Below are 14333 nucleotides of genomic sequence, written 5' to 3' on the forward strand. Positions count from 1 at the left end.
TTTCCAAAAAAAAAAGGCATTCTGCAATCACTGGAACTGCGACAGTTGGTCATAACAGGGGTGCAGATCACTACTAGTACACTACAAAGAGCATAAGATTCATATTCCCTCAGATGATGCCTAAAAACTAGTTAACACGAGAATCTAATACAATGACACCGCATTGTGAAATAGTCACCCCATTTTTGCATTCTAGCACGAAGAGGGGCAGACTTATTCGATCATCCAAGGAACACCTAGGAAGCCTCTGCTCCTTCAAACACACCATGACGACGACCTGTTTCTGCAGGTAAAAACAATTCAGTTCATCTCAAATGGAACTCCGAGAAAAATTTGTTGACCAGCAGAGATGCAAAGGTGTACGTGAAAGAACCTATACCGCTCTAATTGTGTTGATCCTATTGCAATAAAATAAAAAGACACGTTTGGCAAATAAGCTCACTAAATAAAATGCTCTTATAAGGGCAGAATTTAAGAAAGGTCATGAAGATAGTCCATGAGCTCACAAAACAACACTACATGACATATGGTGCGCCTTTGGTCATATTATTTATAAACGATGCTACAAGAAAACACTTTATGCACTGGATCGGGTATTTACTCCTGGTCTCTCTGCCAGTGACAAGTAAACCAGTCCCTTTTAAAAAATATATATGTACAATCTACGTATTTGTTTCAGATTTTCTACAAGTACAGATACAAATAACATAGATCATCAAGCCAGCAGTTCACAAATCTTTGCAAAAAGGCCAATTAAGAACTTGTGTTAATTGGCTACATTTGCTGGAGATCTTGATGCCTGATAGTAGTGCTAAACAAAGAATTATTCCGGGTTTCAAGTTTATATATTACAAACCTAATATTATATTCTTCCAACTCCTAGAGTTTGCCTATCAGCCCATGAATATGACCACACAGATCAGATCACATTTCAGAAATGAAAACACATAGGGAACATAAAAAAAAAGCAACAAACTCCGAAATCTAAGAGTTTCAGTTTCCTAGAAGAGTGTCAAGACCATGCAGTACTGAATCCCAATTTGTCCGAAGGCACTAAATATTATCTCCCAATTGGAATGTATCATATCCATCACACCCATCCCATAATGAAAAGGTGGCACAAATTTACTAGCAATGAATTCTGAAGTCTGAAGTCAGACTGCAGGAAATCAGACATATTTTGGGAAAGTAATGCAGATGAAGGAAATAGAAATCGCCAACCTTGTAACTGCAGAATCATCCAATACTTTCATTATGGATTGGTTGTTTAGCCAAAGGAACCTCTGCAATTACGGGACCAACAAAAGCAACTCTTAGACTTCCGACAGCCAGAGTTGGATCCCTGTTGAATATTACCTTGGCTCTGGCCATAATCATATGTAAGCTCTGTCATTGGGGGAATATGCTTAATTGCAAAAAATGCAATATGTGGATATCCCTCATCACCATGATCATACAAAACTGGTTGCCAAAAAACATTAGGCGAGCAACTGTGGTTCAGAAAGCGAGCCACATTCCCTGTTCGTTTTGCACTGATGATGATTGGCAGTTGCTTGGGTGTCTCATTTGAGTCAGAAAGACTAGGTTCGCCCAGCAATTCTGGTGCATAGCTCCATCTTAATTTCTGCTCTGAAGGAGGGGTCTCAAAGATGTAGTCATCTTCACCATTCACGCTATTTCTGTCAATGATTTCACCTGCATATTCACAGATAAATGTGCCTGCTCGAATTGGATCCCAACTACGGAGGCCCCAACCACGATCTCCTGTCTTAAACACTTCAAAACGGATCTGGGTACCTTTCTGTACTACTCGGTTCCGGCAATTTTGTGAACAAGTGCAGGAATCATTACACTCATATAACATAGGCATGCGGCTAACAAGTATGCCTGAAGCACTGTAAGGAAGGTCACCAGCATTTCGATGCATACAAGAGCAGTTGTTATCACCGGGGAGGCATACACTTGCACATTTGCAGCCTTGTGTGTTTCTCATGGAGTTTGGATTCCCATAGGTCAATTTAGTGGTATAGGTGAAGTGGGTAGGACCCTTCTCATCATCAACCTCATTTACAAGGCAAATAGGCTTACTTTCCACACCATATGATATGTCAAGCAATATAACATGGTCTCTAGAAGATGGATTTTCCCTCCATTTTTCAGTCTTTTTCCACACTGCAATGCCATCGGGTTGGCCAGGTTCTCTGAGTAACTTGTGTTTAAACACATTGAAACCAGATTTCCCTTTCTCCATCCAGGCTTCTTTGATCTTGTAAAGACCGTCATATATGTATATCTTGCCAGTTGGACAAGTCAAATCTTTTACACTACGAATGACTCTAATTGGATTACCTCTATGCAGACTCCTCTCCAGTGCAAGATTACCCCTCTCAAGTTTTTGGTCATCCTTGCCAGACATGCCCTGTCCAGTGTAAACTAGAACATCTGGATCGTCTTCAGTGTTATCATACACACCAGCTGACACAACACTAATAGCCACAGGTCCCTCCTCATTACCGAACTTGGCTGACATGTAATCTATCCCTGCCATGCTCTGACTATTCAGACCCACTAGGCACATCTCAATTCTAAAGTAGAACATATCACCAACCTCAACACCTGGAATCTCTCCAATCCTCTTGTTCTTGTTGACACGAAGTTCAGCATTAGTCATGATGCTCCCAGCCTTCAAGTTATGCTGCTGCTTTACAGCTTGCTTCACGTCATCCAGCTGCATAAGTCTCCGCCGCAGTGCGTCAAACATCATTAGTACATTATCTGCAGATTCCCTAGGATCATCTGAAGACAATGATGGAAGCTGCAACAGATTGGTGTCAATTTTCCTAGGTCGTCCACGTTTTGCTGCGTCAAGAGCTTCATCATCCATTGAATAACCAGACTGACCTGATGAAGTCACTGAACCATCAAGTATGCGCTTTGGACGTCCCCTCTTCCTCTTACCACTTTCAGGTGAGGTGGTTGCAGAAGGTAGCTGGGGAGGGGGCTCACTATCCTTTGAGTGAATTGGAGTTGAAAAATCTGAACTATCCTGCAAACGTTTGGGTCGTCCTCTTTTCCTCGTACCAGATTCATGTACAGTGGGCCTAGGAAGTGTCTGAAGAACAGGTGTAATTTCTACTTGAGAAGCTGGAGGAGCCAGTACAGGGACATCTTGTACACGTTTGGGCCGTCCCCTCTTCCTTTTGCCAGCTTCCTGTGGGGTGGCTGAAGAAGGCATCACAGAAACTATATTATCACCTTCCTTAGGAGCTGAAGGAGCTGAAGGAACCAAAGGCAATGAAGTAACTGAAGGAACTGTAGGAGCCAGAGGAGCTGAGAGAACAGTAGCATCTGGGACACGCTTTGGCCTGCCCCTCTTCCTCTTACCAGATTCCTGCACGCCAGCTGACGGAGGAGTTTGCAAAGGAGTGACCAAATTGTTGACTGCGGTACCATTAACTTGGGCAGCTCCATTCATATTAGCCATATGCAGCTGTGTCTGGCTGGGTTCTGCGGCAGGTGTTGGTGCTGCAAACATTGATGGAACAGCAGCTGTGCCTGATTCAGTGCCTCCAGCATATGGTCCAAATGGGGTCACACAAATAAATGAAGGTGAGTTTTGAGGAGTGAACGTGTGGAGCCCTAGTGGTGCAGGGAACATGGGAGTCAATGTACGCAAGGGTTTGGCATCAATAACTGCTGCGTCACCCAATGGAACTGAAGCCGTCTGCTGAGCCATTTCAAGCCACCAATTGATCTTTTGACAAATCAAGTTTTATGTCACTATTTCCTTTGTAACTCCCTGTAACACTAATTCATGGCTCATGCTTTGGATAAATCTGACAAAAGGAGAGGGGGGAGATCCGTCAGTACTGTGGTATAAAAATGAACAAGAATTTAAACATATGAAGAAATATTGGATTAGGAAACACTAAACCAACTATTTTACAGGTTTCTAGCTTACTAAGTAGGAAACAGGACATAGCAACACCAACTTAAAATCACATCACCGAAAGACTATCTAAAGCAAGAAGGTATACAAATGTCACAAGATATGCTTGCCAGATGAGTCAGTTTCAAGAATCAAGAGTTTCACGGAACAAAGATTTCCATAAGAAAGTAGGGCAGACCAGAATAAAAATGTTGTTGCAGGCACCTTGGCACTAAGTAACTACTCCTTCCATTATAATAAATTGAATGTTGGTATGTGCATGCGTTTGTCAAACTATTTTACCTTTAGTCAGTTGATCTATTTGCATGTAAACTAAAACTGGCACAGGTATAACATCATCAAAAGTACTTCAATATCATTAAAAAATTTATATATCTTTCCTAATTTATAGCAACGAAACTACCAACTATGAGCTGAGATAACTTCTAATTATTACAATTTTAAAACGAGTTTTTTGCTAGAACCTACATATAAGTTTACTGTTTAAATTCTGTATAAGACCAGATTCAAGGTTATAATAATTTCCATTTTTTGTAGCTGCATATGAAACAAGAATAACAAACTGCAATAGGCAGCAATATAAGGAAAGACTGAAGATTGTTTGAGACAATAGACAAAGGTAAAAGGCGCTTAGTAGTCAGTAGTAACAGAGGGGTGGCAGCTACTAGTTTTGTTAAATTTGCAAAAGGGAGTGAGTAGGTGATAAGGTTTGCTGCCTCCATATTTGGCATGCAATGGTTCCACAATGCTCTGCAGCATTCTTCTTATGCCATACGGGACAAATGGGAAGCATTATGCATCCAGTACACAAAAATGGCGTGTTTCCTCAGACTGCAGACTGCAGTAGTGCAATAACAGGTGGCTATGAATCCAGGTGCATCCAATAGGAGCATAAATAAAAATAATGTTAGAGAACTAAATGAGTTACACGATTATTTCCTGGTGTAATAACAGGTGCATACCGACAAGTTTGAGCAACTTTATGTAGATACCCAAAAGGTTTTTCCCTCTAGCACTACGGGCTAAAAGTTTCCTAGTTTCCGCCTTCGCCTGGTAACGTTTCCTTTGTTTAAAAACTTCGCGCCACATATCGAACCAAAGAGGGCCTAGCACATGCATTTTGCACACCACTATATCATGCTAGCACTAGCAGTAATAGAGCCAACTGTAGCTCAGGCCTTCGCAGAAACACAGCAGTTCTATGCCGAGCGCCTAATCCTCACAAGAATTCGACCGATCTGTGTGGACACACTGACACACATGGCCTAGTCACCACAGACTGCCAGTGCCACCTGCTTGAGCCCTACAACAAAGGTTCAGGGAATGGAAGAACATCCAACCCATGCCCGTACTGAAATTTCCTTCCCTTACAATCAACACCTGACAGGGGTTGGGCTATAGTTGGTACTGGAGACAGGGGCGGACCCAGCACAGGATGTGCACCCGATGATTTTTGCAAACGAAATCGAAGTTAGTAGGTAATATACTGTAACTGGATTCAGATCCGAATCCAAATAGTTTTGTTAGGGTTTGGGGTGCTCCGCCTCGCACAGCAGAAGGAAAGAGAAGGGGCGGGCATACCTGGTGGATGCTCGTCGCCGGCAGGGAGCTGCGCGAAGACGTGGCAAATGGCGCCGCCGCTCGCCCAGTCGTCGCCGCCAGGCGCCAGCGGCAGGGAAGGAAGAGCAAGGGAGGAGAGAGTCCGAGAGAAGGGAAAGGTTCCAGAAAGAAACAGAGGGAGGAGATGAACCTGGAGTGAGGCCCTGAGCCGTGAGCCCCTCAGGCCGAGCTCGAGCGAGCCAGCCACCTCAAGCTGAAGCATCTCGAGCCGGGGTCGATCGGAGCCTGAGATATTCACCACGGTATGATGACTCTACAGGCTACAGCAGTATAGCATTAATGATAAATGAAAAGTAAAAATACAAACATATCTGGATATTTAACCTTAATATTTTATTATATCTTTCTTAGCTTGTGTGACATAGCAGCAGCTAGCTAACGGAAGGCTCAGTCTCCACCTATGTTATTCACTCCGTTCGGCTGTTGGCTCCGGCTCCAGTCCAATAGTATTTTTGTCACACACCACTCCAGCCATCAGCTCCAGCTCCAGCCAGCCCAACAGTATTTTTTTCACACTATTCCAGTTCCAGCCTCCAGTTCCAGCCTGCCGAACACAGTGATTATTAGAGGACGGAAGAACATGGTCCGCGACCGATCTGTTTAGAAGGACTGAAATTGAGAAGGTAACATGTCCAGGTGAAGGCGTTGAGAGCAACTAAGTATGTGAAAGACAGGTGAAAAGGGTCGTAGCTCAGTGATTATAAAGAGTCTCGGTAGCATTTGAAGTCTTGGGTTTGACTCCTCATGGAAGCGGATTTTTTTGGAATTTAACGACGTTGTGCATTAAGTGGTAGGCGATGTTCCCGTCGACAGCGAGACGTCTGTAGTGACTTCGTCAATCTCGAGAATTTGCCGGCTCAATATTCGAAGATACTTATATGGGTAGGATTAGCGTACGTGTGTACATAAGGGTGTGAGTGTGCGTGCGTTATGAGTGTCTGAATTGTATTGTGTAATCTCAAAAAAAAAGTATGTGACAGAGGGTAGAACAGGGGCGGGCTCAAGATTTGAGGTTTGGGTATTCGAAATTTTCAAAGAGCGAATTTTTTTTGCAGTCTAAAGTATATATACATGTCACATAATTATGTATTAAAATCATGACATTTATCATAGCATAATTTGAAATTGTTCGACAAACATGTAAAATAAATAAAAATTGTTCGACATTTATCACATGTAAAAATATATTGGCCCCGGAGGGGGGCCGGGGAGGAGTTTGGGCCGGCCTACAAGGGTTGGACAGTGGGCCGATTGAGTCCAAATTGTGAAGGAGAGCTGAAAAACATATTTTAGATTATATTTTTGTATATTATGATACATATATATACTATATATAGTTGTACAATATTTTTTACCAAAATTAGTTGAATACCCATGAATACACATGGGGCCCGCCCCCGGGTAGAATTATTGATGGGCATTATAAGAGAGTTTCATGAAAAATGTGCTAAAATTAAATGGCAAAAATCTCTCAATTATGTAAATGGGCTTTTTTTAAGGCTGTAAATGGGCTTCTAATGGTCCTGTGGAGGCTGACTAGACCATTATCAGAAATTGGGCTGCCATCGGCTCAACAAGTAGGCCAGCCCAAAATACGACTGAGCCCATCTCTTTAATGGCCCGACAGTCTAGTTGGATATGGCCTGGCTCGAGAGGCCCACCCATTTGCCTGTTTTGCTAAGGATTTGGGCCTGTCAGAAGCCCAGCCGGCTCTCCATGTGCCGATTGGGGGCGTTTACACAATTTCTACATTGAGCCATTTATTTTCAAAGTTTTTATTAGAAAACATATCATGTCAAAAAAAAACCCCCCGCAGATCCTACAACCATTTCAGTTCACTGATAAGAACAGTAATGCATCTTGCAGGATGCCTCGTGTTCTAATCTTGTTTACATACATCATTGTCATTTCAGCATTAACAACATTCAATAAAGTAACGACAGACGAATAGCGTGAAGATCAAAATGTGTGTTCATGCCTACTAATAGCTACCACAACCACTAATTACGTCAGATGTGATATCACACATTACCTGTCACGGTGGTAAGTCTCTTGCTATGTCGTGTGAAAAATTAGCGTCATTTCTTACAGAATTCATGCATCCAATCAGAATTTAAATGGGTCCCGGAACAGAATTCTTTGAATAACCAAATCAAATTTACATTTCTTTTCCTTTACTGATCCACAGATGTGCAACTTGTCAACATAACACTATGAACAACCAAAATACTAGGGCAGAAGTAACTGCCAGCCTACAGCTAGAATAGAACCAAAGTGTCTAAAGAACTACCAGCTTCATTTTCCTTGATAGTTCAGAGAAACACCAGGACAGAGGTCTCAAAAATGGACCATATTGGGCAGTAAAACAAGTCACATGGCATAAACCGATGTGCAATATCAACACGCAACTGCTCTTTCCCAAACCATCCGGCTCAAGTATGCCAAACAGAAATGGCGCTCCACAATAGCACCAAGACTTTTGGATACCCAGAAATACAGGTGTGTCACTGTTAAAGTATTTGCCGATCACTTTTCATTGGAACACCACCTGGTCTGAGAAATGAACTTGTGCTGTACAAATCTCTATGCTTCAAAAAGAACGATAGCTACATGACTTAGATTCGCAAAATAAGCTCCACCTTCAACGTGAGCTCTAGGAGTTCAGGGGTCTTCTTAGTCCACTTTCCACCTATTAAAGAAAAAGAGTCAGAACCATGTCCGAAAATACATCTCTGAGCAAATGAAACCACGCATCTACGTAAAGGCAACGCATCAGGTGCAGTCTGGTTTTATGGTATAATTCAAATGAAAAAAGTCTGAAAATGGAAGATGGTAATTATGGAGTATTACAGCAGTAGCACCCTAAAAATTAGTGCCCAAGGTGCCTCCTGTTAGCGAAAACTTGCTTTTGCCACTAAGTTGGACCCGTTCATCATTATACCCCTTCTCAACAGTAACCCCATGCTCCTGTAAGAGAGACTTTAACCTGTATGCCCTTATGTAAAATGCTCTTGACCTCCATACCCCTAAAAAATTGACTCGCACCTGTATGCCCTTCCGCCAAGTTTTTTTTTACCCCTGTGCCCTTCCGTCCACTCTCTGTTAGTTGATAACGGCGGAAGAGCTCCGACAGGTGGGACCAACCTAGTGAATTGTCCATATTGCCCTTAATCCCATCTACCCTGACCACCGGCCATGAGTGTGGGTGGTGGCGCTGAGACCAGCCGGCATGGCCGCGGGCGCAGTCGACGTGCAGGGGCGGCGGCGCATGGACCCGCTGGACTTGGCCGCCTGCCCCAGCTGCTCGCTGGGGAAGGAAGAAGATAAGAAGGTGTGAAAGAAGGGTACATCCGTCTTTTCCCATCTCCGTTAACCACTGTTTACCTCCATTCCATCCAAAAGGACACAGGGGTAAAAGAAACTTGACGGCAGGGCATACATGTGCGAGTCAATTTTTTAGGGGTATGGAGGTCAAGAGCATTTTACATAAGGGCATACAGGTTAAAGTCTCCCTGTAAGAGCTAGGTACTAACCTAGAGACAGACCAGAACCTAGCACCTAAGGAAAAGATTCATCCGTTTTGTGCTAGATTGTTTTATTTTCACTGTCAGTTTTACTGTGTTTGATTGAAAAGCTTGCAAAACTTTTGATCATTGCGAGTTTTACAACCAACATACCCTCCATAATGACAAAAAAAACTAACTAAAGTATGTATTGTTGCCGTTCACAACAATTAGTGAGCAGTGGCTCACTGCAGATTGTTGCTTACTTTTCCAATCAGACTTACAAGGAATAATAAGATGACAGAGATAGACACTAGAAAATGTTGATGAGCAAAAAGGAAAAGAAGAAAGAAAACACCTACATCCACACTTTGTAATATGTCAAGGCAGAAATTAGTTTCTGCAATCTGATTATCAAACACTACATGATACTCCCTCCGTCCCAAATTATTAGTCGTTTTGGCTTTTCTAGATACATAGATTTTGCTATGCACCTAGACATAATATATATCTAGATGCATAATAAAAATTGTGCACCCAGAGAAGCCAAAACGACTAATAATTTGGAACGGAGGGAGTACTTAGCACTGGATATCCATAAACTAATGAAACCAACTCAAGAGAGCATAGCAATAGCATATTAGCATCATAGGTTACTAGTACAAATAAGTTATCATACTACCAGTGCTTTTATTCAGAATTCAAGATTAATTGGGTTCAAAGTTTTGCAGAACCTAAGTGCACTCATAGAGGCAACTGAAGCTTAAATTTCCATAAGGTCCTAACAATTTGCTAAGGACTTTAGAAGGCCATGATTGGGATATATACAGACATTGTTGCAGTATCACTGACATCATTAGCCAGAAGAGATCTACAAGCAAAAGATTTTAGTCGCGGAGATTGGCCCGCAGATGTTGAACCACTGTCATTACAACCACTTTGTTTATCACCATGCAAACAGATAGGTTTTTTGTAAACTAACACACTCCAAACTTGTAATTGTAGCAATGTTGACAAGAGTTGCAGCATTGACAAATGACTTGAGAAATGTTGTACCCTAGACAATGCTTTTGCCCAATTTGATTGAGAAGACTACAAAACTAATCTCATGAAAAATGCATACAGACATACAGGACATTGACAACTGAGGGATTCAGAAAGTAATAACTTTCAACCTGGGCAGATGTATTACAGGAAAACACTCAAAAACAGCATTGTCCTTGTACTTACCATAAAGAGGCAACCAAAATCTTTGTGGCAATGAGAATACAGAATTATAACATGAGAAACTGTGCAGTCTATTTAATGTCATGGGCTTTGTGATAATCTCATGTTAGATCCAGTCAAGGTAAACCTTGTTATTTACAGTTTGCCGCATAATCATAACATAATGATAAATGTAACCATGCCATGACGTGACTTAGATAAACCACGGAGTGTTTTTTTTCTTTTTATATTGTTTCTGCGCCAGAGAAAAAAAATCCTGACCAGCTTTTCAGAGGCCACATGGAAGCCCATCTATCCCATGAGAGAACAATTTGACTCGAGGAGTAATCAATATAGTTTTTGGATCTTACCAGATATCGACTGTATTTAGAAAATCAGTGAACCAGTCTATATATAATTAATTGTTCCATACCTGATGACTACATAAACTTCAAATCTCATCACGACAGCTGAAAAGCTCTAAATGGTAGAAGCAAACCAAAAGTATAGCTCAAACATGTATTTATCTATTCTTAACTTTTATTCGAATGTCTTACCAAAGAAAAGTGCCACTTGCATGAAAAAACTGTGCAATTAAGTGGGTCAAAGTTACTAGAACAACTAAAAAGATAGTACTCTATACTCTGCAACTATCTTGTTAGTACTTCTTCAGACAAACACATGGAAAGATGTAATCCCCAGTTTGTGTTATGTGATACAACGATAGTTTAGTAGTGAAAAGGGGGGAGTATTCATTTTGACTTGATTTTCTAGTATTCCAACAAGATATAGATCTTCATTTTTCTGAAGTGCCTGTAGCATATTCAGTGTATGCTGCATTCTTCAAGACTCAATTTCTTAGTTTATTGATGCTAAGATTAAAAGCAGGCAGCTAGAGAAGACAGATTTATTGGGGTAGCAACATACACAAATTTGGCAGAGGTACTTTGCCACCTATGCTTTGCTCAGTAAGTCCAAACCATCCAATGAAGAAAGAACAGAGGAGTAGCACAGACTAGAAGGTACCTGATGATTGCACGGGTTGTTCCGGAAATCCTCAAAGAGTGATGAGTAGTAAGAAGGATCATAAATTGAACCTCCTAGTATATCGTCTGCCATGGAACTCCGTCTAACTGAATCAGATCTAGGGCTTAAGAAACTATTTCTTACTTCATGATTTGCGTCAAAATATGTTGGCGAGCTGGACGAGGCCCCTAACCTATACATCTGGATCCATATGAACGAAGACAAAAACCTGACTGAAAACCCAATGATTTGCATCCACAATGCTAGTCTCAATGAGAAAACAAAAAGCTGGCCATACTTCTCATCAGGAGTAATAGTCCTGTACAAGTAGATGACAGAATTAAGGAAATAAAAAGTATGATACTAGAACATAGTCATTGTTGCAGAAGCAAATATGTATACATTCATCAAATAGACACATATGTTCTTCCCAGTCCCAGTCACAAATAAGTACCTTTGAATATTGACACATTCTGCCAAACAAAACCACTACCCTCTATTGTGACATCTTTACAAAACTTTGTAAACTTAAAATGTTACAAAAATAAACATTGAGAAGAATCTACACATATCATTCTACAGGTTCAATCTAAATGTCCCTAAACAAATTCAAAAGTTTAGAAAATATGACTACATGCATAGTAATATTTGCTTGGGAGTACCAAATAACTTATGCTGCTAAGTTCTAAGGTTTAATAATCATAGTAATAACCAATGAGATAACAGAAGCCAAAACCCATATAGGTATTCATTGCAAGAAAAGTCATTGGCAAATCAATTCTTATACAGTGTTGAAAATGCAGCATCCAGTGGAATTTTTAAGTAATCAACTTTAGATAATTGTCTCAAACAATTTTCAGTTAATTAGGCATAAGATGAGGGCTGTAACTCTTAACAAGATTTAAGAAATAAGGGTATGCCTAAGCCTCCAACAAAATTCAATACCATGTGCAGTATAGAGGAAGAACAGGGAAACTAGCATGAGAAACAGATTGACATGGCAATTCAGTATGTTAGACTCCAACAAATGACAGTAAAACTTGCAGAGTGGTTGTTACTTGTTTCAATGCATGGTTTCAGGAAAATCTAATATATCCACGAACAGGGAGGATAAGAAGCTATTTTGCACGGTACTGAAAGGGCGTACCCAGTGCCGTAGGCTTCCCGCACTGTGCGGGGTCTGGGGAAGGGTTGTTTTTAAGCCCCAAGCCTTACCCACACAAATGTGCAGAGGCTGGGGCTCGAACCCGGGACCTTCCGGTTACAGACGGTAGGCTCTACCGCTGCACCTCCATTCACTTAAACATACAAAAAAAGTACCAACACAGAACAGCACCATCCAAAGTCACAAGCATATTGATTGTACAGAATAGCATATTCCTTTCTCCATGCATAGATTCACACTACAAGAAATGAAAGGACAAGGCAACTAAACTGAAAGATGCTGGTTGCAGAAGACGTACCAGATAGCATGTGAGAAGAGTATAAACCAAGCAACATCAAGGACGACAGCGAAGAAGAGAAGGACAGCATATGTCCGGCCAAGTCTCTGGCTACTGCTCTCGATTGCAACAACAGCAAATAGACCAATCACCAGGTTGATGACAAGAACCCCATTGAACAATGCCCCAAGTGATCCGATCAGTGCACAGCCAATCTAAAATGAAAATTGATTAAGTATTTATGAACACGAATACCACAGATTCATTAAATTCAACGTCCACTGAATGACGGTCCATTTCAACATTTTAAGCATTGAAATCACATAATCATCAAGAGAACCAACTGTAAAGCTAAGTACCAGCAGAGCTAACGATGTAGGATGCTAACCCATGCCAACTATCACCCAATTGTAAGCCTACCAGATTCCTCCCATTGTTTCACCAGCTCGATAGCTGATTTAATATAACCATGTTTAAGAGATGCACTAAGTCGCATCCGACAAAAGTTAGGTTGTTTGATTGTTTCTAGCAATGTAAGGATCACAAAGGCCGCAACAGGAACTGCCCAAATTCAGAGAAAAAGCGAATTATTAGGCTGTTAGCGTAGTGATCTGTAAAGGAAACTGAACGTTGAAGCTTCACCCAGAAGAATACTAGGTCAAAAGCCAAGCATCAAGCTATGTCCCTTCCTCTCACTCCACGACTAAACCAGAAACTAAAGGGAACCCCATCTGAATCGCATTGGACCGACAGCGCGATTCCCCACCGCATTCTGCAACTAAAATTACTAGACAAAGCTTTGGTTAGCCACAATCACGCCCCACCGCGGGGAATTACCACAACGGTTGGAAAATTTACGGCACGCTCAAACCCGACACCATCAATAGGTTTCACATCGCGACTGCGGCCGCGGCAGCAGCGAAAACACGAGCGAGAAGCAAGCCGATCTCGTGGAGTGACAGGGCACGCAGCCGAGCGGGGCCAGGCCGATCCGACCGCGGGAGGCGACAGGAGGGAGGAGGGGAATGCGAACCTGGAGGTAGATGAGCGCGAGGGCGAGGGACTGGAGCGCGTCGTAGTCGCGGAGGAAGGAGCGCAGCCGCGGCCCGACTCCGAGCAGCGGCGGCGGGCAGCAGGGCATCCCGGCCCCCCCGGCGAGCCCGGGCGGGGGGCGCGCGCCGGAGCCTGGGCGGGTGGCCTCCCGCGGGGCGGCGACGGGGCAGGCGAGGAGGAATCCGGGGAGGAATCTCGCCGCGGATTCGCGTCGCGCGGGCGGGGCGGGGGAGGAGGAGAAATCTGCCCTCCGGGCGCCGGCGGATGGTTTTTTCTCGGTTAATCGAAGGGGCCGAGATGGGCGCTGCCTCGAGGGCTTGTCTGATTTGTTTCGGAAAATCTTTGTCTTTACTTTATTAAAAAAGATAAAGACAAAAGTAAGTAAAATAACGAAAAAATATTGAAAAAACTGTTTTGATTTCACCGCAACACGACCATGCTTATTTAGAAAATAATTAGCAAAAATATGAGCATTATTATGAGCCCGAGACTTGAACCTAACTAAATTAGCATTTTGATTTTAATACTACAAGG

General features: G+C 42.3%; 2 protein-coding genes across 3 annotated transcripts; both read right to left on the reverse strand.

The window, feature by feature from the left end:
• LOC120667181 (histone-lysine N-methyltransferase, H3 lysine-9 specific SUVH1-like) lies at positions 1–5730 on the reverse strand. Its single transcript, XM_039947249.1, has 3 exons — positions 5531–5730; positions 1222–3836; positions 1–283 (listed from the first exon to the last, which is right to left on the reverse strand). The coding sequence occupies exon 2, from the start codon at positions 3734–3736 to the stop codon at positions 1268–1270; it is 2469 nt and encodes an 822-aa protein (XP_039803183.1). The 5' UTR covers positions 3737–3836; positions 5531–5730; the 3' UTR covers positions 1–283; positions 1222–1267.
• A 1948-nt stretch (positions 5731–7678) lies between these two features.
• On the reverse strand, positions 7679–14087 carry LOC120667190. 2 transcript variants are annotated; one of them, XM_039947256.1, is made up of 5 exons: positions 13780–14086; positions 12768–12961; positions 11305–11623; positions 9925–10023; positions 7679–8258 (listed from the first exon to the last, which is right to left on the reverse strand). In XM_039947256.1, the coding sequence occupies exons 1-5, from the start codon at positions 13885–13887 to the stop codon at positions 8223–8225; spliced, it is 756 nt and encodes a 251-aa protein (XP_039803190.1). In that variant the 5' UTR covers positions 13888–14086; the 3' UTR covers positions 7679–8222. The 2 variants fall into 2 exon arrangements, with proteins under 2 accessions (XP_039803190.1, XP_039803195.1); XM_039947261.1 differs by lacking the exon at positions 9925–10023 and having other exon boundaries at positions 13780–14087.
• Positions 14088–14333: the final 246 nt, after the last annotated feature.

This window comes from Panicum virgatum, chromosome 2K (genome assembly GCF_016808335.1).
Source record: "Panicum virgatum strain AP13 chromosome 2K, P.virgatum_v5, whole genome shotgun sequence".
Classification (NCBI taxonomy): domain Eukaryota; kingdom Viridiplantae; phylum Streptophyta; class Magnoliopsida; order Poales; family Poaceae; genus Panicum; species Panicum virgatum.

Bases quoted from the DNA above. Each gene is read 5' to 3' on its own strand.
- LOC120667190 (XM_039947256.1), bottom strand. From the start codon at position 13,887: ATGCCCTGCTGCCCGCCGCCGCTGCTCGGAGTCGGGCCGCGGCTGCGC. The intron at 10,024-11,304 runs GTACCTTCTAGT...ATCTGTTTGCAT, and splicing joins ACAACCCGTGCAATCATCAG to GGTGATAAACAAAGTGGTTG. The intron at 8,259-9,924 runs GTCAGTGATACT...TTTCTTTAATAG, and splicing joins GATCTCTTCTGGCTAATGAT to GTGGAAAGTGGACTAAGAAG.
- LOC120667181 (XM_039947249.1), bottom strand. From the start codon at position 3,736: ATGGCTCAGCAGACGGCTTCAGTTCCATTGGGTGACGCAGCAGTTATT.